The following is a 23440-nucleotide window of genomic DNA, read 5'->3' on the forward strand; positions in this document are numbered from 1 at the left end:
ACACCAAATAAAATATCCTGCTGTAAAGGAGCATCCAGTAATTTAGCCTTAACATGATCAGGTAAACCTTCTTTTAACCAAGCATGCCTTCGAATCACAGATCCTGTAACTGCTGCTCTACAAGAAGCCTCTAATGAATCAAAACCACATTGCAGAGTATGTTTTCCCACTTGCTCAGCTGCATGCAATAAATCCTGCATTTCCTTATAGACAGGATGCTCTGAACTTGCAATCATTTTCTGTTTTAACAGAGACATTAAAAATTGTTGGTATTTAAGCATGTGAAACTGGCAATTTAAAGCTCTCACTGCTAAAGTTGCAGAGGTGTAAACTTTCTTCTCCCATCTGTCTAATGCTCTAGAATCCCTGTCAGAGGGAACTGGATTTTTAGCCGTGGAAGCCTTTACTCCTTTGGGACCCTGGGATATAGTTTCTGGGTCAGCAACAGGGTTTTTATAAAGAAATTTTTGCGAGTCAGGGACTCTGTAGTACCTGTCTGGCTTGACTGGAGCAGGGGGCAAAGAATCAGGGTTTAAACTGGATTCAGAAAACACATCATCCACAATATCTAACACTGGCGGAATAGCAAGGGGCCTGTGCTGAGGCAATAAAAGGAAGTCTCTGAGCCTTTTCTTAGATTCTGAGTAATCCTGGCCCTCCCAATGGAAATGCTCCCTCATGGTATGTAAAGTTTTCCCAAAAGAATAATCCTCAGGAGGAGAGGCTGAAGGAATTGATTCTTCAGCATCAGAGTCCTCATAGGGGGGTAAAGAGTATCCCTGGTCTGTAGAGGAATCAGAAGAGATGGAAACCTGGTCAGAGGAGTCATAGTCTGTATCCTGCCTAGGCCTTTTATCAGGAGGGGGATGGGTACCCCTGATCAGAGTAATTAAATCTTCGGACATTTTGAGCATCTGTTTTTTAGGCATGGAGGCCTGTCCAGGTGAATGCTGTACTTGCTTCTTTGTCTTTAATGGAGTTTTAGACTTGGCTGTAGTTTTTATGGTAAGCTGTGAAGGTCTGAAAACACCCTCAGAAGCCGATGCCTGCTCAGCGGCTCCGGACCCATCTGAAGGGTTAGTTTCCGTAGGCAAAACACCTTGAGTATCCAGAGGCCTAGACATCTCCACGTGGGAGTAGGAGGCGGCCTGTGGCTCTGAGGTAGCGGGTGTCAGGGGCTGCAAAAACGCCTCACTGAGAACTGGCAAACCGGCGACTGGCCTAGAAGAGGCTTCATCGTCAGTTTTGGGCCTCGGCTGCCTATCCTTATCCTTGTTTTTGCATTTTTTGCGTATTCCGGTCATCGGTTGTTCCGACAGCATGGTATAGTTAAACCATCGGCCAAAGTAATGGCAAGCAAAATCAAACCGACGTTTAATAGTGCGTTTGTTAAATCTAGCACAAAACTGACAACTAGTGACGTCGCGGTCTGGGCCTAGGCATGTAATACAGTAAGAATGAAAATCCTTATGAGGTATTTGCTTCCCACAAGAAATACAATTATTAACTTTTACTGACATCGGTCTGAGGCAAGAAAAAGTTTCCCCAACGGGGTACTTAGCTTTATTGAAGACTTCGGTTCTGAAATTTGAATTGAAAATATCAGGAGTCGGCCGACCGGCACTTGCGAACTGCTTTTGCTTCGGGCACCACGCGGCAAGAAAGACTGAAGAAAATGGCATCGGCTGCATCTTATATACCCCTGGCGCACTGACGTCGGGGAAGAAGCGATAGCAACCGATGCCGGACCATGACTTTGGAACTCTGGCCAACTGCGGGACCGCCTGATGGCAGGATAACCCAAGTGTAATGACTGCAGCAGTTAAACACGATGAACATCATGCAAACTCCGCACAGAAGGCATCCCAGCCGAGAATCAAACCAGAGAACCTCTTGCTGTGAGGCGGCAGCATTAACAGCTGCACCACTGTGCCACCTTTACTTCTTATTTAAAGGAACATCAGCTTTAATAAACCTGGGAGAATCAGGCCACTGCCTAGATTCAGTGAGGCTAACACACACCTCTTCCCTAACAGGTATATGGAAATCCCCCAAAGTCTCTCCAATATAATCTGTCATGGTCCTCAGATTCTTCATCCAACCTTTTGAAGATGTCCAGAGGAGGCTGGACAGCCATACGATCCCTGCATGCCTTTTTTGGCTTTTTTCTCAAGTGGTGGCTGAACATCAGGGCAGAGAGATTCAGAGGCCATGGTATTCTGAGCAACAATTTTAAATGCGGATTCTCCAAATAAATGGAAAGGGATGATAAATGACTGCAGAGAATCTTAGGGACAAATGCCTGCTAGATCTCACAATGAGTACAGTCATGCACAGAACCCAAAGAAAACAGGCACTGCTTGTGTCTTTGTGGGGAATTTGCGTCCCACACTCATTTTCCCTTCCTGAATAAGTAAAATGATAAAACCCAAAGAAGAAAAAGAGGAAGGAAGTGACTCCAACAGGGCACTTATCTTTAGAAGGCTTGGAAGCTGAAGCAACTTGGTGAACATCTTGCAGACCAAAATCACTACAGTATTTGGACAGAATGCAAAGAAATTCAAGGGACTATGTGCCTTATGCCTTGGATGTAGGACACTGGACGTACAATGCCTGGAAGGCGTAGATGCTTTGGTATGCATGTTCAGCTATCCTAGGCAGGATATCCCAGATAGAAAGAATACTTTAACAATGATAAGAAAGGACATCATTGGGATCTTATAAGCAAAAATGCTTCTGCAGTAAAAGTTGGCCATAGGGACAAATAGGAGTCCGCTACCACTAGTATCTCATGGATGGATTTTATGCTTGTCATGGAACCATCAAAAGCATGGAGACATGAAAGGAAGAAACACACTGGCACCAGCTGTACTCAAAGTGCCTATGACATGGTAGAAGACTACAGATATTTAACCAGTGTTCTCAGGTTGTCAGCTTATCGGAGAGGAACTCTACCCCCTGAATTCTCACCTCTGACCCTTCATATAACTTAGTAAAAATATTTCCAATGCTTGCATTTTATTATCCATACCAGTTTCTTAGTTTTTTAATTATCTTGTGTTTTTCCAGCATTTGCAGTCTGAGGAAAAAATTCTCTGAAAGCTCCTTGATGTATAAAACTATCTCTGCAAACACTTCCAAGCAAAAATCCTAAGCCTTCTGGACTTTGTTATATACTTTAGAACCATAGAGATGTCTTTCCATTGTTTCTTGGTAAAGTGAATTTCCAGTCCCTCTTTCCAATATTTTCTAACTTCCACTGATTGATTCTTACAGTTATCATGCAATATTTTATATGACCTACTGACTATGCTTTTTTTAACAGCTACTTCTCTTCTACTCAACTAAAAACTCTACCATAGCTGGTCGTTCACTTAAGTACTCTCCCCATCCCTTACTCTTTGCATATATATTCTGTTATCAGTCCTTAGTATGGAAGGCAGTCTCTAACTTGCATTCCAAACTTTTGCTTGGCTTCACACTACTGTATTAAAGTTTCCTCCCTAGTTAATTGCTCTCCATACCCTTGCTCCTTTGCTAATTTTCTCCAGTAAATTCCTGCTCTTTCTTCCCTGTTGTTTTGTACACATACTTGTAATCATCCCTTTGTACTGCGGTGGAGGTGCTGCGGTAGCGTTGTCGCCTCACAGTAAGATGATGTCCTGTTCGATTCGCAGTTAGAGCGTCTTCTGTGTGGAGACATGCGTGAATGGGCGTACCTTCATTGAAGGTTGTGCGTCAGGGCTGGCAACTCAGCACGTAAAAATATACTGCCAATCATTAGCGGACCGGAGTTCCGCTGTGGCGACCCCCAACAGGGAAAAGCCGAAAGACACACACACACTTGTAATCATCCCTTTTGGTAAAATTTACTTTCTATATTTCTGTGTTGGCTTAGTTCTTAGAATACTTTATGAAGATGTTCTGTATGGCTGTTGCTACTTTCCTTAACTACCTGCATCCAAAATTCTACACACACACCTTATTTCCGAAACTCTCCCCACCTATCCCCATTTCATCATCAGCCCTTTCTACTTTGATTTATAAACTTCTACTAGTGTTATGTGCATGAGTCTTAACTGTGCGGCTCTGAAATACCCCTTAAAATCAGGTAATCCTAAACCACATTGTTCTACGGGAGAATTAACTTGTTCTACCTAACTTTCACCCCCTCCCAATAAATTCCTTCAGCTCTACTAATTACCATTCACAACTTCTCTTAGGTTCATAGGTGGGTACTAGGCTATTGGCCCTAGGGCCTATATAAGCCTAGCCTAACGGTACCCTGGCTTTGCCACCCAAGAAAATAATTTTCCTGTGCCCCTGTCAAGCAGAGCCACAGAAGTGATCCCCGGGGTGAATTTCTCCCATCCAATCATCAAGATTTTTCTTGAAGAGTGCTAATGTGGAGCTTTGTTTGATATAGATAGGTAGTTTGTTCCAGAGTATGGGAAGTCTCTGGGACAGGAATCTATACCTCCAGCATGTTCTGTTTATTGTGGTGACAAGGTTTAGGTCCCTAGAGTGTGTAGCTTGGAGGGATTGGGATTTCTTTAAGTGGAGCATGTCCAACAGCTCTGGGTATGACATAGCTTTGTATGTTAGGCAGAGATTGCATCTGAGCAGGCGATATGCGACGGAGTAAAGCTGGAGTTTTTTGAGACGGTCTGCGTAGGGCATCTGTTTGAGGCTGGTAATCCTTTTTGTGAAGTATTTCTTTGGCCTTTCCAGTCGCTGTAGACGTTTTGTGAGGTACATAACAAAAGGGGCGTTGTACTCTATAATGGGTCTAATGAGTGACAAATAGAGGGGAACAATGACCGCTTTTTTTTCCTGGATGAGAAACCTTTTGTGATCACATAGAAGGATTTCCTGACTACTGTGGCAATGTGATTATCAAAGGAGAGACTACTGTCCACCTGTGTCCCCCAAGGTCTCTCATCACACTTTTGGTGTTAAGTAGAGTAACGCCTATGTGGTAGTTCATGGGTACAGAGTTTTTACCAAAAGGGACAGCAATACACTTTTTGGCATTAAGCTTGAGGCCATGGCTTTGACACCAGGCATCTGTCTCAGTGAGGCCCTTTTGGAGGATGTCTGCATAGTTAGGAGTTTTTATTATGGCTCCTAGTTTGCAGTCATCTGCGAACTTTGTTAGCCAAAGACCTTCTGTGTTAGCCTGTACTTCAGAGAAGTAGATACCAAACAGGAGAGGACCCAGGACTGAACCCTGTGGTACTCCACTTGTCACTGGTCTGAAGTTGGATTTGGAGTCTGCTACTTTCACAGTGTGGGTTCTGTCAGTGAGCCAGTTGGCAACCCATCTTGTGACATACGGATTTATACCTAGCTTAGTGAGTTTAGCTATAATTACAGAGTGGGGGATGGTTTCAAAAGCCTTGGAGAGATCTAGATAGGGTGTGTGAACCACCTTACCCTCATCTATGGCTTTGGTGACCGCTTTAAAGAAGTCTATCAGGTTTAGGAAACATGATCTGCCTTTTACAAACTCGAACTGGGTAGAGTCCAGAGTTTGGAGATTACCAATGTCATTGTTTATAAGTTCCATGATGATACGTTCCATAGCCTTGCAAACCAGGCTCGTCAGGCTAATGGGGCGGTAGTTCCCGGGGTCTGTGGTGGCTCCCCTTTTGTGGAGTGGGATAACTGTTGCTGTGCGCCATTCAGTGGGCACAAAGCCTGAGGTGAGGCTATGATTGAACATGGTACAAGTTGATATAAATATGCCTGAGTTGTACATAAAATTTAAGGGACTATAACTATGCTCACAACGTGCATCTTACTATCCACATCCATAATCAAGAACTTCCAGTTTCTCAGTTTGTGCATTGTCTTTTGTTTAGTCTTTTCCTATATATCCTTAACTGTCATAACAGAAGCTGTTTTAATCCATACCTTATCACATCCCCATAAATATGGGATTACTGAACCAAGTCATGACTGGATCCTTAATTTACGGCTATAGCCTTCGTTTTATCTTCATTAATTTTATATCCAAAAAAGACCTGAACTGTCTCAAAATATTCCACAACACCAAAATGTCCTTATTCTGGTTTTATCAAATTCAAACTCATACCTGCAAGTAAGGCTAACCTTTGTTGAGTAGCATATCTGTTGTACCCTTGAATTTCCAAGTGCCTTATTTTATTTAAACAAAATAAAATAAACAGTACACACTCCTGCCAAAGGTGGCTCACAAATAACAAAAATCAAGGCTTAAAAACAAGATGTGAGCACACCAACAAAGCTGAGAAAAAGTCAGAAAACGTCCTAAAACACTTCTTTATTACAAAAGGATGAGCGCTTTCGCAGGGTTACCACTTCATAAGATCCATATAAAAAGCAACTCAAAGTAAAACACTTATACAAGTTAAAATCACATATAATTAAAAAAAATCAAGTTCACCTTCTATTAAAGCTGGCCTTAAAGGCATGCTATCATTAAGCCCTGAAACTTTATGTGCTTGCAGGGCTATAATCCATTTCACTTCCAAATTCTCCAAGTAATTATTCACATTACCTCTTCTCAAACCAGGTTTAACCAGTTGCAAAACTCTAAAATGGAAAACATTATGCCCTGTTTTAGCCATATGTACTGCCAATGCATTTCTAAGGACTTTGTTTCTGATATTCCCAACATATTCCAAAATCCTTTCCTTAGACTTGCGCATCTTGCCCACATAAAAACTTTGGCACTCCGTGCAAGTTTCTAAATAGACCAGACAATTACTATTGCATGTGGCAGACAACCTAGGCACAAATTCTCTCCTAGTAATGGGGTGAATAAACACTTTTTCTCTGACTATAAAAGTACATGCTTTGCATTTACCACAAGGCAGAGTTTCTAGTCTTGGCAAAGAATCAGTCACTGCAACTTTAAGGCCATAGCATAGCATCCTTTTCAAATTCTTGTTATTTCTAAAAATAAAACTCAGACGAGACCCAACCACTTCACTGGTGGCTTCATCCGCTAGTAGTATATGCCAGTTTTCCCTAATAATATCACAAAAGTCAGAAATATTACTTGAATAGGTAAACAGCACTTTACGATGTCCATGATTCAAGTTATTACTGTGATGCCGCCTGTTATAATTCCTGTACTTATTAGAAAAATAGGGAGCTCCTTTATCATTCCTGTGCACTTGTACCTCCCTATGAACATCAGCTGTCAATCTATCATGGCATCCTCTATCCGAAAGATCATGTAAAAAATTATCAATAGATTCACTCATACCTGCATCATCAGTGTTAAGGCGTGATAATCTCAAGGATTGTCCTTTCACAATATTTTTAAAAATATGTGAGGGGTGCATACTGGATTTATGCAATATACTATTCTTCCAGCATGTCTTCTTAAAGCACTTGGTGTCAAGCCCTCCCAAGCCATTCTTATGGAATGTAATATCCAGAAAATCTATACTGGTTAATGACCAATGCATAACAAATTTAAGGTAGCTGGTAGTCCCTTCAAGATACATGATGAATTCATTCAATTGTGCTTCACTACCCTTCCACAACAGAAGAATATCGTCCACAAACCTGCCATAATATATTAAATGTGCATTATAGGCATTACTATTCACTACGTATTCTTCTTCCCATTGTGCCAACACCAAATTCGCATAGGTAAAAGGTCTGACATTAATGATGTTATTTTGGACTTAAGGCTATTTGCTAGGAATGCTGCATTAAAAGGTTTATCTGGTCAAGCAAATGCCTCAACAGTAAGTACTAAAACTTTTTCATGTACTAAACGTAGTTCCTTTAACCCCCTCTTATCTAATACAACAGAAGCTTTTTTTCAGAGTTTGTGAGTTAGATATATATGAAGCGTTTTGTAGAACTAAAAGCCTTTTCTCTAATTTAGCAGCACCAGAGTGAAGCCCTCTATCAACTACAGAGACTGGATAGTATCAGCATCAGACCAGCTGATAAAGGAGGCGCAGTAGTTATTCTTAATAGAATTGATTATTTAAGTTCTATGAATGAAATGCTTTTGGATGTAGACACATACATGGTGACAGATGCAAAGGATATTGATAGAAGTATAAGTACCATCAGGGATGTGCTGTACAAGCTACTTATGTACAGGCTGTTAGATTTTGACTTGCATGAATTTCTGCTAGTTGAATATCCACTGATACCAACATTTAATGGCCTACCCAAGATACATAAAAGTTTAGTGCAACCTCCCATGCAACCCATAGTCTCTGGGCATGGTTGGGCCACTGAGCCCTTGTCCCAGTATGTAGAGAACATGCTGAAACCTCTTCTACAGGAGGTCCCCTTAGTGTTGAAGGATACACAACATGTCTATCGACTTTATTTCATAAAGTACAAGGCCTTGATTTATCAGAAATTTTGTTGGTCACACTTGATATCAAAACCTTATTTACAGTGATCCCTAATACAGAGGGGATAGACTCAGTTAAGCTTTATATGGCACATCATGGCCATTATAGTCATGATATGATAACTGTGGTTTGTACGCTGTTGGATTTAATCTTGAACCATAATGTTTTTCTTTTTAATGATAGATATTTCCTGCAGAAGCAAGGGGTGGCCATGGGTACACCATGTGCCAACACCTATGAGAATTTGGTGTTGGCACAATGGGAAGACGAATACGTACTGAATAGTAATGCCTATAATGCACATTTAATATATTATGGCAGGTTTGTGGACGATATTCTTCTGTTGTGGAAGGGTAGTGAAGCACAACTGAATGAATTCATCATGTATCTTGAAGGGACTACCAGCTACCTTAAATTTGTTATGCATTCGTCATTAATCAGTATAGATTTTCTGGATATCACGTTCCATAAGAATGGCTTGGGAGGGCTTGACACCAAGTGCTTTAAGAAGACATGCTGGAAGAGTAGTATACTGCACAAATCCAGTATGCACCCCTCACATATTTTTAAAAATATTGTGAAAGGACAATCCTTGAGATTATCACGCCTTAACACTGATGATGCAGGTATGAGTGAATCTACTGATAATTTTTTACATGATCTTTCGGATAGAGGATACCCTGATAGATTGACAGCTGATGTTCATAGGGAGGTACAAGTGCATAGGAATGATAAAGGAGCTCCCTATTTTTCTAATAAGTACAGGAATTATAACAGGCGGCATCGCAGTAGTAACTTGAATTATGGACATCCTAAAGTGCTATTTACCTATTCTAGCAATACTTCTGACTTTTGTGATGTTATTAGGAAAAACTGGCCTATACTACTAGCGGATGAAGCCACCAGTGAAGTGGTTGGGTCTCGTCAGAGTTTTATTTTTAGAAATAACAAGAATTTGAAAAGGATGCTATGCTATGGCCCTAAAGTTGCAGTGACTGATTTTTTGCCAAGACTAGGAACTCTGCCTTGTGGTAAATGCAAAGCATGTACTTTTATAGTCAGAGAACAAGTGTTTATTCACCCCATTACTAGGAGAGAATCTGTCCCTAGGTTGACTGCCACATGCAATAGTAATTGTCTTGTCTATTTAGCAACTTGCACGGAGTGCCAAAGTTTTTATGTGGCCAAGACGATGCGGAAGTTTAAGGAAAGGATTTTGGAACATGTTGGGAATATCAGAAACAAAGTCCTTACAAATGCATTGGCAGTACACACGGCTAAAACAGGGCATAATGTTTTCCATTTTAGAGTTTTACAAGTGGTTAAACCTAGTATGAGAAGAGGTAATGTGAATAGAGAATTTGGAAGTGAAATGGATTATAGCCCTGCAAGCACATAAAGTTCCAGGGCTTAATGCTAGTATTCCTTTAAGGCCAGCTTTAATTAGTAGAAGGTGAACTTGATTTTTTTAATTATATGTGATTTTAACTTGTATAAGTGTTTTACTTTGAGTTGCTTTTATATGGATCTGATGAAGCAGTAACCCCGCGAAAGCACTCATCCTTTTGTAATAAAGAAGTGTTTTAGGACGTTTTTTGGCTTTTTCTCAGCTTTGTTGGTGTGCTCACATATTGTTTTTAAGCCTTGCCTTATTTTATTTGCCAGTGGTTCTGAACATAAAGTAAATAAGACAGGGGAAAGACAACACCTTTGCCTGGTTCCTCTACTCAAACGTAGCTTATCGGTGAAGAACCTCTTACATTAATTCTTGCCTCTAACCTTTATGTCCTCCTAATTAACCCTATTAATCTATCAAATAATGCAAATGCTTTCATTACTCTGCTCAAAATACCAGATGACTTTACTGAATGTTTTCTCTGCACCAAGATCTATCAGTAATAACATTGTCTTCCTACATTCTGCTTCCCCTGGATAATCCCTGTTCTGCTAATTGTCAAATGTTTGCCTCACCTCTACATAAACAAAGTTGGCAACACCTTTGCCATTTTGTTTGTTATAGACATAAGCACTTTAGAATCATGGTTTAAAACTGAAGCTGGTCCATACAAAGCTGAATCAGAAAGGTCTTTGGTCCCCTTGGATAATACAGCCATCACAGCTTTCTTCCAAGATGCTGGTACTTCCCTACCTTTTTAAAACACTTAAATAAAACCTTCTAAATCTTTATCACTTTCTTCCCTTCCAACTTCCAAACTTCTGCAGAACACCATGTGTTCCTAGAGAATTCCCTGTTGACTGATTACGCATCACCAGTTTATCCCATCTGTTCCTGTCTTAGCTATTAATTGTTGAGTATCATCTTCCTGTAATCTTGGCATATTCAAGTCTTCCATGAATATTTCCAGTTGTGCTTCTTCTTGGCTTCCACAGTCCCCTGTTTTCTATAAGTGTGATAAGTGTCTCTAATATGTCTGAAGGATCTCTGGTTAGGTGCACAAGCTCTTTGAATGTACCACTCTGTATTCAACAGCTATATTCTAGCCATGTAAACATAAAAATGTGTATTACCTTGCAGACTCCTACTCTTCTAGGATTTTAGTTTTATAGCCAATCATGGAAATATGGGACAGATTTTGCCCTGTGGGCTTCTATGCATTAATTTTTATTTATTTATGTATTTATTTATTTATATTTGTTGACTGGGAGTGTCCAACTGGACGTAGGTCCATTTTCAGCGGAGGCCCTGGGAGAAAAGCTCCACAGTTAAAATAAACAGACAGTAGTTACATTGGATTACATAGCGATTAACAATTTACATAGCAATTACTTACAACATATTTATAGATGAACATAGTACATCAGTAGACAACTAGAATCTTTATCTGTGAAGTACATAACAGACATTAACATGTTAAAATAAGAAGTTCCTGCTGTATAAGTACTAGGCTTATGAGCATCTGAGCTTGCTATAATCAAGGTAGTTAGTGGAGTGGAAAGAAAGGTAGTGGTTGGATGGGGTGGGTGATATTAGAGTGGGAGTTGCAAGGGCATAACCAGCATGTTTTTTAGGTGCGCGTTTAGTAAAGTTTTGAAGTGGGTGCATGATGGTATGGAGGTAATTGTGGGTGGAAGGGAGTTCCACAATTTGGCTATGGTGCAAGAGAATAGTGCTTCACCAGCAGAGTTATTGGCTTTAGTGATCTGCAAGTGATTTTTGTTGCTGGATCTTAGTGTTCTGGTGGTGCGATAGGGTTGGAGTAGATTCTGGAGGGATGGGACATTTAGTGGATGGTTTACTAGTTTGTGGACAAGTGAGAGTTGATACCACTGAAGTAGGTGAGGGAGTTCAAGCCAGCCCAGTTCAGCAAGTGAGAGACAGTGGTGACTATGGTAGGATGCCCCTGTGGCGAATTTGGCAATTTTGTTGTAGCAGGTCTCTAGCTTGTTTAGATCGCATTGCCTTAGGTTGGTATATATTGGAAAGGCATAAAGTAAGTTGGAGATAAGGTGGGAATTTGCTATTGAAATCTTTGCTGCTTTGGTAAGAAGATGCTTATTTCTGTATAACGCTCCTAGTTTTTTGTGGACTTGTTTTATGGTCATGGATATGTGAATGTCAAATTTTAGTTTATTGTCCATTTCCGCTACTAGCAATTTGGTGTGTTCAGTTGGGTATATAGTGGCGTTGTCTTTTGCTGTGATGTTAAAGTGAGAGTTGTTTTGAGTATGTTTGGTGGGTTGGAAGATGAGTAGTTTAGTTTTGTTTGGGCTGAGTATTAATTGGGCATCGGATAACCAAGTTTCAACAGAGGAAAAGGCTTCCTGTGTGACTTTTTGCAGTTTGGGTAGGGACTGGGCTGAGCAGATGATGGTCGAGTCATCTGTGTTTTGTATGAGTGTGCCATGTGTGGTGGCAGAGGCTAGATTATTTGTGAAACAGAGAAGAGTAGGGGTCCAAGGATGGATCCTTGGGGAACCCCTATGGAGACAGGTAGTTGGGGAGATGTCATTCTGCCATACAACGGATTGTTGGGGTCAGACAGGTAACTCTGAAACCAGTTGGTGACATTGTGAGAAGGATAGGTTATTGAGGACAGAGATAAGTTGTTTGTGTGGGACCATGTCAAATGCTTTAGATAGGTCTAGGAAAGTAGCAGAGGAGAGATAGCCATTGTTTTTATGCTGAAGGATAGTGTTAGTAAAGGAGAGTGAGGCAGTGGTGGCGCTATGGTTTGGTCGGAAACCATGCTGAGTATTGGAAAGGAGGTTGTTAGTAAGGAGGTAGTCTGAGACCTGAGAGTGTATGCATCTCTAGTATTTTGGAGAGTGGAGAGAGAATAGCTATGGGGCGGTAATTGGTTAGTTCTGTGGAGGGTCCGCCTTTGTGGAGGAGAATTATATGCGATACTTTCCACAGTGTGGGAACATAACTTTCTGACAGAGATCGGTTAATCAAGATGGATACTGGGTAGGCCAGAGCATCAGCTGTGATTTGTAGGTATTCACTTGGGAGGTTGTCTGCTGCTAATTTGGTGGGTTTAGGTTTAGTTAAGAATTTTTTTATGTTGGAGGTAGGTACAGGAGAAAAAGAGAAGGCAGTGGGGAGATTAGTAGTTGAAGGTGTGGGATGGAGGGGAGGGGGGTTGTGTTGTTTAGCTAGTGATAGTATGGTTTGTGTGAAGTGTGTGTTGAATGAGGTAGCAATATTTTCTGAGGAGTGACTGATGTTAGGAGGAGGGGTACTGACTTTACCTGGGTGGAGGATGGAGTTTATGGAGGACCAGAATTGTTTGGGGGCTGTGTTCGCAGGAGTCTAGGGCAGACTGGTAGTATTGGAATTTGTCCTGTTTTATTAGCTTTTTGACTCTATTGCGTAGTTCTAGGAATTTCTGTCAAGTTGAGGGGGTCTTGGTTTTGCGCCAGTACTCCCAGGCTTTATCCCCATTTTTCATTTCTGACTTAGTGGTTTTCTGTAGCCATGGGGAAGGTTGTGCTTTGATTCTGGAAAGTCTTATGGAGGCATGGTAATTAAGGATGCTCAGGAAGGTAGCATTAAAAAAATTCAACTGCGTCATCAAGACTGAGATACTTTAGAGGATGCCAGTTACATTCTTTGAGGGATGAGATGAATGTGAGTGGGTTAAAGTTTATTTTTTTACGTATCTGACGGTAGATGACAGGTTTATCTTGGTATAGGTATTTTTTCAGTAGGAATGTTGGGGAGTGATCACTGAGGCTATCTGATACGCAGCCTGTTATATATGACTGGGGGCTCTTACTGACTAGTATCCAATCCAGGGTAGTATGCTTGCTGGAGTTTTTATTTATCCTGGTTGGCGACTGGACTAGTTGGGTGAAGCCATGAAGGTTTACATGATGGGTTGCCAGAACAGGATTGCCAGTCAATATTGAAATCACCTAAAATGATGGTTTCTTGGGGGAGATGGTGGGTAGACCAGCTGAGGAGGTCTTCTAGTGGAGGGATGTTTTGACCTGGTGGGAAGTAGCATCCAATTATGTTGATGGTTTTGTTATGGTTTATTTTGAGGTTGGTATATATTATTTCTTCGTTGCCTAACAATTTTAATGCCAAGCATTACAAAAGTGCATTCAGATGCAATGGGAATGCCAATGTGGTATTATTTAAACCTTGACTTGGACATTTACTCACTACCTACCGATCTGACATTGTCAGTTATGCTATTACTTAAATAAGGACTAAAAGATACTCTCACACTTGCCAAATGTCTCTACACTACACTGTTATGTTGCTATTTTCGGATGACAGGTATGCTTCTGCACACTTGCTGTGCATTTCTCCTAGATCTCAGCTATTCTATTAACATGGCTGAACTTCTCCCTTGTAAACGAGTGCTATGGTTTGCCCAATTAATACTCAGCCCAAACTATTACACACTAATGTTTCACATTCTAGGCAACTGCACTCTCTCATCAGTCCCCTCTATAGTGTATGCAGATTTACCTCCAGACAAAATGTACACGTTGCTTTTCATTCTTATCCATGTTTTTTCTTTAGTGTTGCATTACACTAGGCACATCTGACTGCAGAGTAAACTAAGTTACTGAACAAGTCACATTTACAGACTATGTATTCATAAACCACAGTATATCTTGATATCTTAGCTCCTTGTATAATACAGAGATTTCATCTAGTTTATTCACATTCATGTACAGTTTAACTAGGGTGTATTTTCTTTTATTATGTTTTATATTTCATTGTTTTGTTTCTTTAGTGTTAGTTTATTGTACTTAACTTGTCAGTGTTACTACTTCTATACAGTACTGCTTTACTTCCAGCTGCCCTAATAATAATCACAATTCCCAGTTAAATATAGAAATACACAAATGCTTCATCTGAAGGCAGTATACCTGACCCTAGCCAAAAGCTACTTCATCATAATTCAGGACTAAATAAAAAAATGCAGACTTGCACAAACACAAACTGCAATAAACACAGTCTGTTCCTAAGACATTGAGAACTGACAACAGAGCATCCGCTAAAGAATTAGACAAGCAAATACAAGTTCAACATGTACTAAGATGTATTTAACATTATGCACAGTCATAGCAGCATGGTACTTTACAACTGGCAAGAGCACCAGAGTTCTAAGGAAATGAAACACGTGAATGCACACAGAAAAAAAGTCTTATTCAAGATTAGTTAGATAATTAATCACACTAATACCAAACTACTATGTGTACATAGCAAACCATATTTATGTGCTTAGAAAACACTCTTATAATAGAAAGAAAAATACCTTAATAGCAGCCATGCATTTTGTTTCAACTGGAAATAGGGGAAGGTCTTCATTTTTGCCCAGTGTTTTGTAAATCTTCTTGAAATTCATCATATCATTGGGCCCAATCAGCAACAAGCTAAGACCTTCATGGAAAGCCCTGGCTGTTCGACCACTTCTATGGACATAAGTCTCTGATGTGCGAGGAACCTGATAAAAGTACATGAATGTCATTAAAATTAACATGACATTTCCATATAAAGATGCAGTACAATGTTTTTTTTTTTTTTTTTATTGGGAAGGACAGACACTGTAAATCACTGAAGGACAATAAGGCAGTATAACTTAAGAGGAAACATACTGCAATGAACAAAATGTATTACAAGAAGGTATGCAGAAGGCATAGCTCTGTATATAAACAAGATGTGAACTCACCACATCAGCTGTTCTGCAATGGATTTTCGGCAATCGGTAACCACTGCAATTTCTGTCTTCTGTTATTCTGACACTGGTTTAGCTATTTTTTTTTTCTCATAACCCATACCTGGGGGGACTTGCACCTCCTACCTGCACATGCCACAGCATCATGCAATCAAGCCCATGTACTACTCAATTCAACCTCCAGCCAGCAAGTAAGCATAATACGACAAATGCAAGAATTTATACCAACATACATGCCATATCCATAGGGGCCACCATCTGCTCCTGATGAATGGAAGGACCCTTCATTTAAAAAAGGAGGATGGTTGGAGGGTAATAAGCACTCACTGCACAGGGTTCTATTAAGTTCTACCAACAAGATGAGTATGCAACTATTCTGACTTCAGGGCCTTTGGCAATAAGTAAATGTGAAGAATCCTAAACAGAAACAAACAACTCAACATATTCTTAGTCTATGGAATAAGTTACCACTACAGGTCGATGAAAGTACTGCTCTGGCAACCTTTAAGGCTAATGTTGAAATCTAGAGAGGCAGATACACACGTACACCAGGGTCACTATGTACATTTCTCAACGTGAGCACTGGGCACTATTACATGATTAAGAATAGTGGCAAGAACTTTAAGTGCGTCTTCTTACAGGTGTACATGGCTAAGTCTCTGATTATTTGTCTCGTACTGTTCCTATGTTTGTGTTCCCACAGGGCTGCAGCTAAAGAATAGCCAAAAGGAGACAGCCCAGAAGGTCAAATTCTGCAACAGTAAGCTGTAAAGGAGACAAAACTCCCATAATCATAGTTCAAATTATAAAAGTTAGAGAAAGTGTAAACAGACAGTCGAAAAGACATGGCACAAAAGTCTGCAATGGAGATATTTTTGAGGCAAGAACTGGAAGCAACCCCAGTGCTGGTATAGTGGTCTTTGACAGCAGCATTTTCCAATGACTGAATCACCACCTGAGAGTAAAATACAATGCTGTTAGTAATCCACTTGGTTGGAGTCTGCTTAGTAACTACATGTTCCTCTGTCCATGGAACCAAGGAGATGAATTGCTTTGTTTTTGTTTAGCTTGTGCACCCCTATTTAGTAAAGCCTGAGCTAGCAGTGACCTTCCCAAGTTTGAAGGACTGTGTGCGTGTGTGTGTGCGCCTATACTTCTCTCTCTACTGACTACTGTCAAAGGAAAACAGAAAGATGGCTGGACTGCTTTAATGTCAATTCTGATACCACTTTAACACCTTTATTGAATTATCACTTAAGACAAAGGCAAACGTACATTTTTATAACTGAAAATAAACTATGTTAACTTGTTCACAGTTACAAACATACATCACATACATGCTTTTATACAATCATCATCAATCCAAAATTACATAAATTGCTAAATTCCTGCCTTCCTTCAAACCTCACTCCTCCAAAACATTATTCTACATGTATTTTTCCCACAATTTCAATTTTTTTTCTATAAGGCTTGCTCCTACCCTTTTCTAAAGATCGTGCTTCAGTTCTTTTACCTCTTATTATTCACTACAGCAAATATAGTTGGTTTAGACTTTGATTTCCATTTTCTAGAAATTGCTTTTTGGCAGTCACCAGAATTAAACTTAATGAGACCTTACTATGTTTAGGCAATTCAGATCCTGCATCCCAGCTCAAAAAAATAATTTCCTTAGTTACTCCCATTTGCTCACCCAATATTTCTGACAGGGTACTCCACATGAAAATTTTAAAGTCTGCCAACTCATTACACTCCCAAAACATGTCCCCAGTTACCTCTTTCTTCCCAATTACACCTCCAATATCAGCCATCTACCAGAGGGAAAATTCTTTGGCGTTTGCAGAGTATAAAAATATTTATGCAAACACTTCCAAGCAAAAATCCTAAATTTTCTCAAATATGTTTTATATCTGGGAGCCATAATTCTGATACCACTTTTGAGAAGACATTTACAGGGGAAAGGATGAAGTGAGCAGCTTTTTCCAGTACGGTTAAATACTTAATAAATCATATTTAAGATTTGAAAAGTGGTTCTTTTTGCAGTAAAATGGTTAGTTCATGGTACTTTTGCCTGGATAAAGCGTTGCATTATATGAGGTTTGGGCTGTGGAGCTGAATGAGCCTATATAATGGAAAACCAAGCTAACATCAGTAGCCTGATTACTGTTCCTGCTGTGATCCCACCACTTTCTGATACTGGGTGGAATATAATACAACAATGCTGTTAACCAGAACATAAGAAGAAACAGCTTCTATTAGGCAAGGATAATGCAGTCCCATCAATCAGCCCTGGGAAATTATCAAGTCAAAGTGACATTACTGGAGTTGTTAACTTTAAACATAAGAGAGACCCAGTTACAAGAATGTGCATCTGCTACCAAAGAGCATCACATAAATGAAACAGACATGCAGCTTAAATTAGTGGATCCAGAAAATAGAAGCCATTGCATAAACATTTAGATCGTTGGCCTGAGAGTGCAAACTGATGAGAATATGTGGCAATACTCGCTGAAGCAGCTTCCAAAAGCACTTAATATAATATCGGCCTGTCTTGACCCACGCACAGTGAAAGGATACACAGCTTGTTGAACCCCCCCCAGAGTAAGAATGGGGGACTACAGTGACAAATCATCATCACTTGAGTACCTAGTATGATCAAGGCATGTTTCTTCAAATGATATAAAACACAAACAGGATCCAAGAAAGTGCTGGTGGAAACGCCAAATGAATGCCAAAGAGTGCTAAACACAGGACAAATTTATTAAAGTTAAGCGCTTTTCGTCTGCGTAGTACACAGACTTCTTCAGACAAAATACATTAATCAATCACAGCTTTTATACTGTCCTTAATTCCTTAATTGACTGTAAACTACAAGCAATCAGTCAATTAGGGACAAAAAAATATAAAAATAGGTGTTACCTACACATAAACGTCACTTTAAGTCCAAGAATACAAAACATTGTTAAAAGTTATATAAAAGTAACTAAAATTTAAAAATAACTAGAATTAAAATAAACTGCAAAATAAGCTGCAAAATAAGTTGCAAAATAAGTTAACCCCACGTAATATAACTGTTTCTTAAATATTCTTAATTGTATGTATGTGTTTAGAAATGTATGGGTGCATTATAAATAAACATATATTTCTGCATCATACATAAGCAAGTATAAACAAATAAATGTGTGTGTAAAATATAGTGTAATGTAATATAAGCTCCTTAGGGCCACTGTATGTATAAATAGGGATATGTAGAAAATGTATATATAGAAAGTGTGTATACTAATGGAAGTAACTGAGAATAACATACCCCCATAGCATATGAGTGTACCCTATTTGAACTAGTTTAATACATATATTTAACTTACTACAAATTATTAAGTATGCGTGCTCCTACATCTTGTATAAGAAACCTCCTACATACTTAAAAAGAAACACTTAAAATGTATGTTTATATATATTAAAGTGTATACATAAATATATGTATATATATTTAAAGTGTATGCAAAAATAAGTGGGTGTATATAAGTGTAAACATGCAGAGCAGGTACAACTACTCATTACATTCATACTGTCTCTAAAAATAAGAGTGCAAGCAGACAGAACCATGATTCAATGAAATGAGTAGATAAAAAAGGGGGGGGGGGAGGGGGGAAGGGAATAAAAAGGAAAATGACATGGGGACAAGGTAAGGGTATGAAAGTATATAATCTATCTTAATAAATTTCTCAATTTAAGTAAAGAACTGATGGAACAACCCTCATTTAAACCAGGAAAAGCATAGGCATTAAGTCTGATCTGCCATCTCAGTTCTGATGCTTCCAATAGTAACTGTGAAGGGGCACCTCTTTTATTTTCAAGCAACTGGTCAATAACCATAAATTTAAAGAAATGGTCTTTACACATAGAAATGTGCTTAGCCAACGCATTCTCTTGCTTATCCTTACTTATAGCATATTGGTGCTCGTAGATCCGTTCTTGTAACCTGCGCTCAGTTTTACCCACATAGAACCCTTCACATTTTTGGCACTGTGCGAGGTAGACAACCATGCGGGTGTTGCATGTAGATCTGCAACGCAAATTAAAGCATTGGTTGTTGGCCTTGAACCTATTAGATTCCAAAACATGCTTACACTGGTTGCAATTTTGGCATTTGTACATACCAGGTGTTCGGGTGGGGGTGTTGTCGTTATGTTCCAATAAAGATTTCAAGTTTTTACCCCTTCGGAAAGTGATCTCTGGTTTGCTCCCTACTTTACTTAATATTGTAAAGTTGTTCCTAAAGATGTCCCAATTCTTTTTAATAATGTCAAATGTGAAATGACTATCAATACTATAAGTTAGAATTAGTCTGGTGTTAATATTAAATGTGTTGCCAGTAGGAACCTGACTAAGTGTAACCAGAGTTGGGTTAGTTGTAATATATGTGCCCTCTTCAGGTGTATCTACTCTAAGTAAAGGTAGATACGTACCGTTAAGTCTTTTGTTAGTCACTTCTCTCACAAGGGTATCAAGTAGGGATTGTGGGTATCCTCTATGTATGAACATGTCAACCAGTGCTTTACACTCGTTTTGAAAGTCAGCGTCCAAACTAACAATACGTGCAGCCCTAACTAACTGCCCCTTAACAACTGATCTCTTCTGGTAGCTAGGGTGACAGCTGCTATAATGTAGTAAAGAATTGGAATACGTTGGTTTCCTGTAGATCTTGGCTACATATTTTCCCAATTCAATGTTTTTCGCCAACCATATATCTAAGTAGGCTATAGCACTCTTACTAAAGTCAAAAGTAAAGGACAGAAAATCAGTGGAAGAATTAAAAAATTCCAAAAGAGTTGCATTCAGATTCATTACCCTTGAATAAAATGAAAATGTCGTCCAGGTAGCGTGTGTAGTACTTAATATTATGCATGACTTCACTGTTATTAAACACATATTCTCGTTCCCAGTACGACATGACCATATTGGCCAGGCTGGCCCCACAGGGCGAGCCCATGGCCACCCCAGTTGTTTGTAAATAAAAATAGTCTCCCAGCAAAAAATAGTTATTGTATAAAATAATCTCAAGGAGTTCAAGAACTAGGGATATTTCTGCAGCAGGTGCTGATTTCTTCTTAAGGGTAATACCTACCCAATCGCTGGCCAGTTCTAGGGGTATACAGGTGTAAAGGTCTTTGACATCGATGGTAAGAAAGTTAAGATTAGGGTCAAAGGTAATTTCACCTATCTTGGCCAGGAAGGTCCACGAGTCTTTACAAATTTGTTCTTCTTGTGTCAAGTATTTTTGTAGTATAAAATCTACTAATTTAGCACAAGCGTACGTGGGGGATCCGCGTCCATCTACTAAAGGACGCATAGGTGGATTGTAAAGGTCCTTGTGTATCTTGGGGATCCCAAAAACACAAGGGAACCTGGGATGTGACGTGGATAGGTAATTGTACTGTTCTTGTTGAAGTCGACCCTCAAGGAGCATTTCATTAAGACTATCTTTGATATTGGAATAAGCTTTGTTAATTTCAGATCTTGAACTCAAAGCATAAGAGTCGTTGTCTAACAAATTAAGCATACGGTCAAAATAATCAACCTTGTCAAACACGACTGCCCCCCCCCCCTTATCAGGTTTACAAATGCGTAAACTGTGCATCTTAACGAACTCAAGTAGTTCCTGTTCTTTTTTATAAACGTTTGTCTTCTCAAATTGAGGCAGTGATTTGTAATTCTGTCTAAGGTCTAGTTCACACATTTTCAAAGCACTGAATAATGGGGAGCAGAGGTGGGTTAAAGGTGCTGGGTACCCAATAAGGGTTACTATTAGCGCTATTGGTATTACATCCAAACATTAGGTTAAAGTTAAGTTTACGAGTGTACATTTTAATAGCAAGAATGTTATCAACCAGATCTGATTTATGCTGCGGAACATAAGTGTGGCCTTTTGCTAGAAGGTCAGCTAGTTCTTTAGGAATTGGTACAGAAGAGAAATTGTAGATGTTAAAGTCACCTAAATGGTTGGTGGTCATTACAGGTTTCGTCATGTGTACAAAAGTCTTCCTCCTGTATCTCATCCGTACTATTAATATCATACAGTCCAGTATTAGGTAAGTGACCTACACAAGAAGAATCAATGTATTCCATGTCAGCATTACCAGTAACAATAGTCCCCTCTCTGGTATTAGAAGAATAAATGCTGACAGGAACAACAATTAAGGTCTCTGTTGTCTGGGTCTCTGAAAGTTCCTTTTGTTCTGTTGGTAATAGTTGTTGCGTGGCTTGGGTATCAGAGACCTGGACATGTTTGAAATTAATCCCCAACTAGAACCTACAGTGAGGAGAAGTGAGAGGTTTCAGAATCGGAAGTTACAGTCCAATGGTGGGGGTGGGGGGACACCTACCCCCACCGTCCAGCCACAGGTTTTTTACGATGTCAATCGATTGGGAGCTGTTCCCAAGCCACGCAACAACTATTACCAACAGAACAAAAGGAACTTTCAGAGACCCAGACAACAGAGACCTTAATTGTTGTTCCTGTCAGCATTTATTCTTCTAATACCAGAGAGGGGACTATTGTTACTGGTAATGCTGACATGGAATACATTGATTCTTCTTGTGTAGGTCACTTACCTAATACTGGACTGTATGATATTAATAGTACGGATGAGATACAGGAGGAAGACTTTGTACACATGATGAAACCTGTAATGACCACCAACCATTTAGGTGACTTTAACATCTACAATTTCTCTTCTGTACCAATTCCTAAAGAACTAGCTGACCTTCTAGCAAAAGGCCACACTTATGTTCCGCAGCATAAATCAGATCTGGTTGATAACATTCTTGCTATTAAAATGTACACTCGTAAACTTAACTTTAACCTAATGTTTGGATGTAATACCAATAGCGCTAATAGTAACCCTTATTGGGTACCCAGCACCTTTAACCCACCTCTGCTCCCCATTATTCAGTGCTTTGAAAATATGTGTGAACTAGACCTTAGACAGAATTACAAATCACTGCCTCAATTTAAGACAAACGTTTATAAAAAAGAACAGGAACTACTTGAGTTCGTTAAGATGCACAGTTTACGCATTTGTAAACCTGATAAGGGAGGGGGGGCAGTCGTGTTTGACAAGGTTGATTATTTTGACCGTATGCTTAATTTGTTAGACAACGACTCTTATGCTTTGAGTTCAAGATCTGAAATTAACAAAGCTTATTCCAATATCAAAGATAGTCTTAATGAAATGCTCCTTGAGGGTCGACTTCAACAAGAACAGTACAATTACCTATCCACGTCACATCCCAGGTTCCCTTGTCTTTTTGGGATCCCCAAGATACACAAGGACCTTTACAATCCACCTATGCGTCCTTTAGTAGATGGACGCGGATCCCCCACGTACGCTTGTGCTAAATTAGTAGATTTTATACTACAAAAATACTTGACACAAGAAGAACAAATTTGTAAAGACTCGTGGACCTTCCTGGCCAAGATAGGTGAAATTACCTTTGACCCTAATCTTAACTTTCTTACCATCGATGTCAAAGACCTTTACACCTGTATACCCCTAGAATTGGCCAGTGATTGGGTAGGTATTACCCTTAAGAAGAAATCAGCACCTGCTGCAGAAATATCCCTAGTTCTTGAACTCCTTGAGATTATTTTATACAATAACTATTTTTTGCTGGGAGACTATTTTTATTTACAAACAACTGGGGTGGCCATGGGCTCGCCCTGTGGGGCCAGCCTGGCCAATATGGTCATGTCGTACTGGGAACGAGAATATGTGTTTAATAACAGTGAAGTCATGCATAATATTAAGTACTACACACGCTACCTGGACGACATTTTCATTTTATTCAAGGGTAATGAATCTGAATGCAACTCTCTTTTGGAATTTTTTAATTCTTCCACTGATT

The 23440-nt window shown here is 39.6% G+C and overlaps 1 protein-coding gene across 1 annotated transcript in view; it reads right to left on the reverse strand.

Annotated features, from left to right (window-relative positions):
- Positions 1-23440, reverse strand: part of DDX24 (DEAD-box helicase 24) — a 416990-nt gene that overhangs the window by 50887 nt on the left and 342663 nt on the right. The window contains exon 7 of the mRNA XM_044074590.1: positions 15116-15304. Within this exon, the coding sequence (XP_043930525.1) occupies positions 15116-15304 (189 nt within the window). The remainder of the gene's footprint in view (positions 1-15115; positions 15305-23440) is intronic.

Source organism: Protopterus annectens, chromosome 6.part0 (assembly GCF_019279795.1).
Source record: "Protopterus annectens isolate FY-2018-M chromosome 6.part0, PAN1.0, whole genome shotgun sequence".
In the NCBI taxonomy this organism is placed as follows: Eukaryota; Metazoa; Chordata; order Ceratodontiformes; family Protopteridae; genus Protopterus; species Protopterus annectens.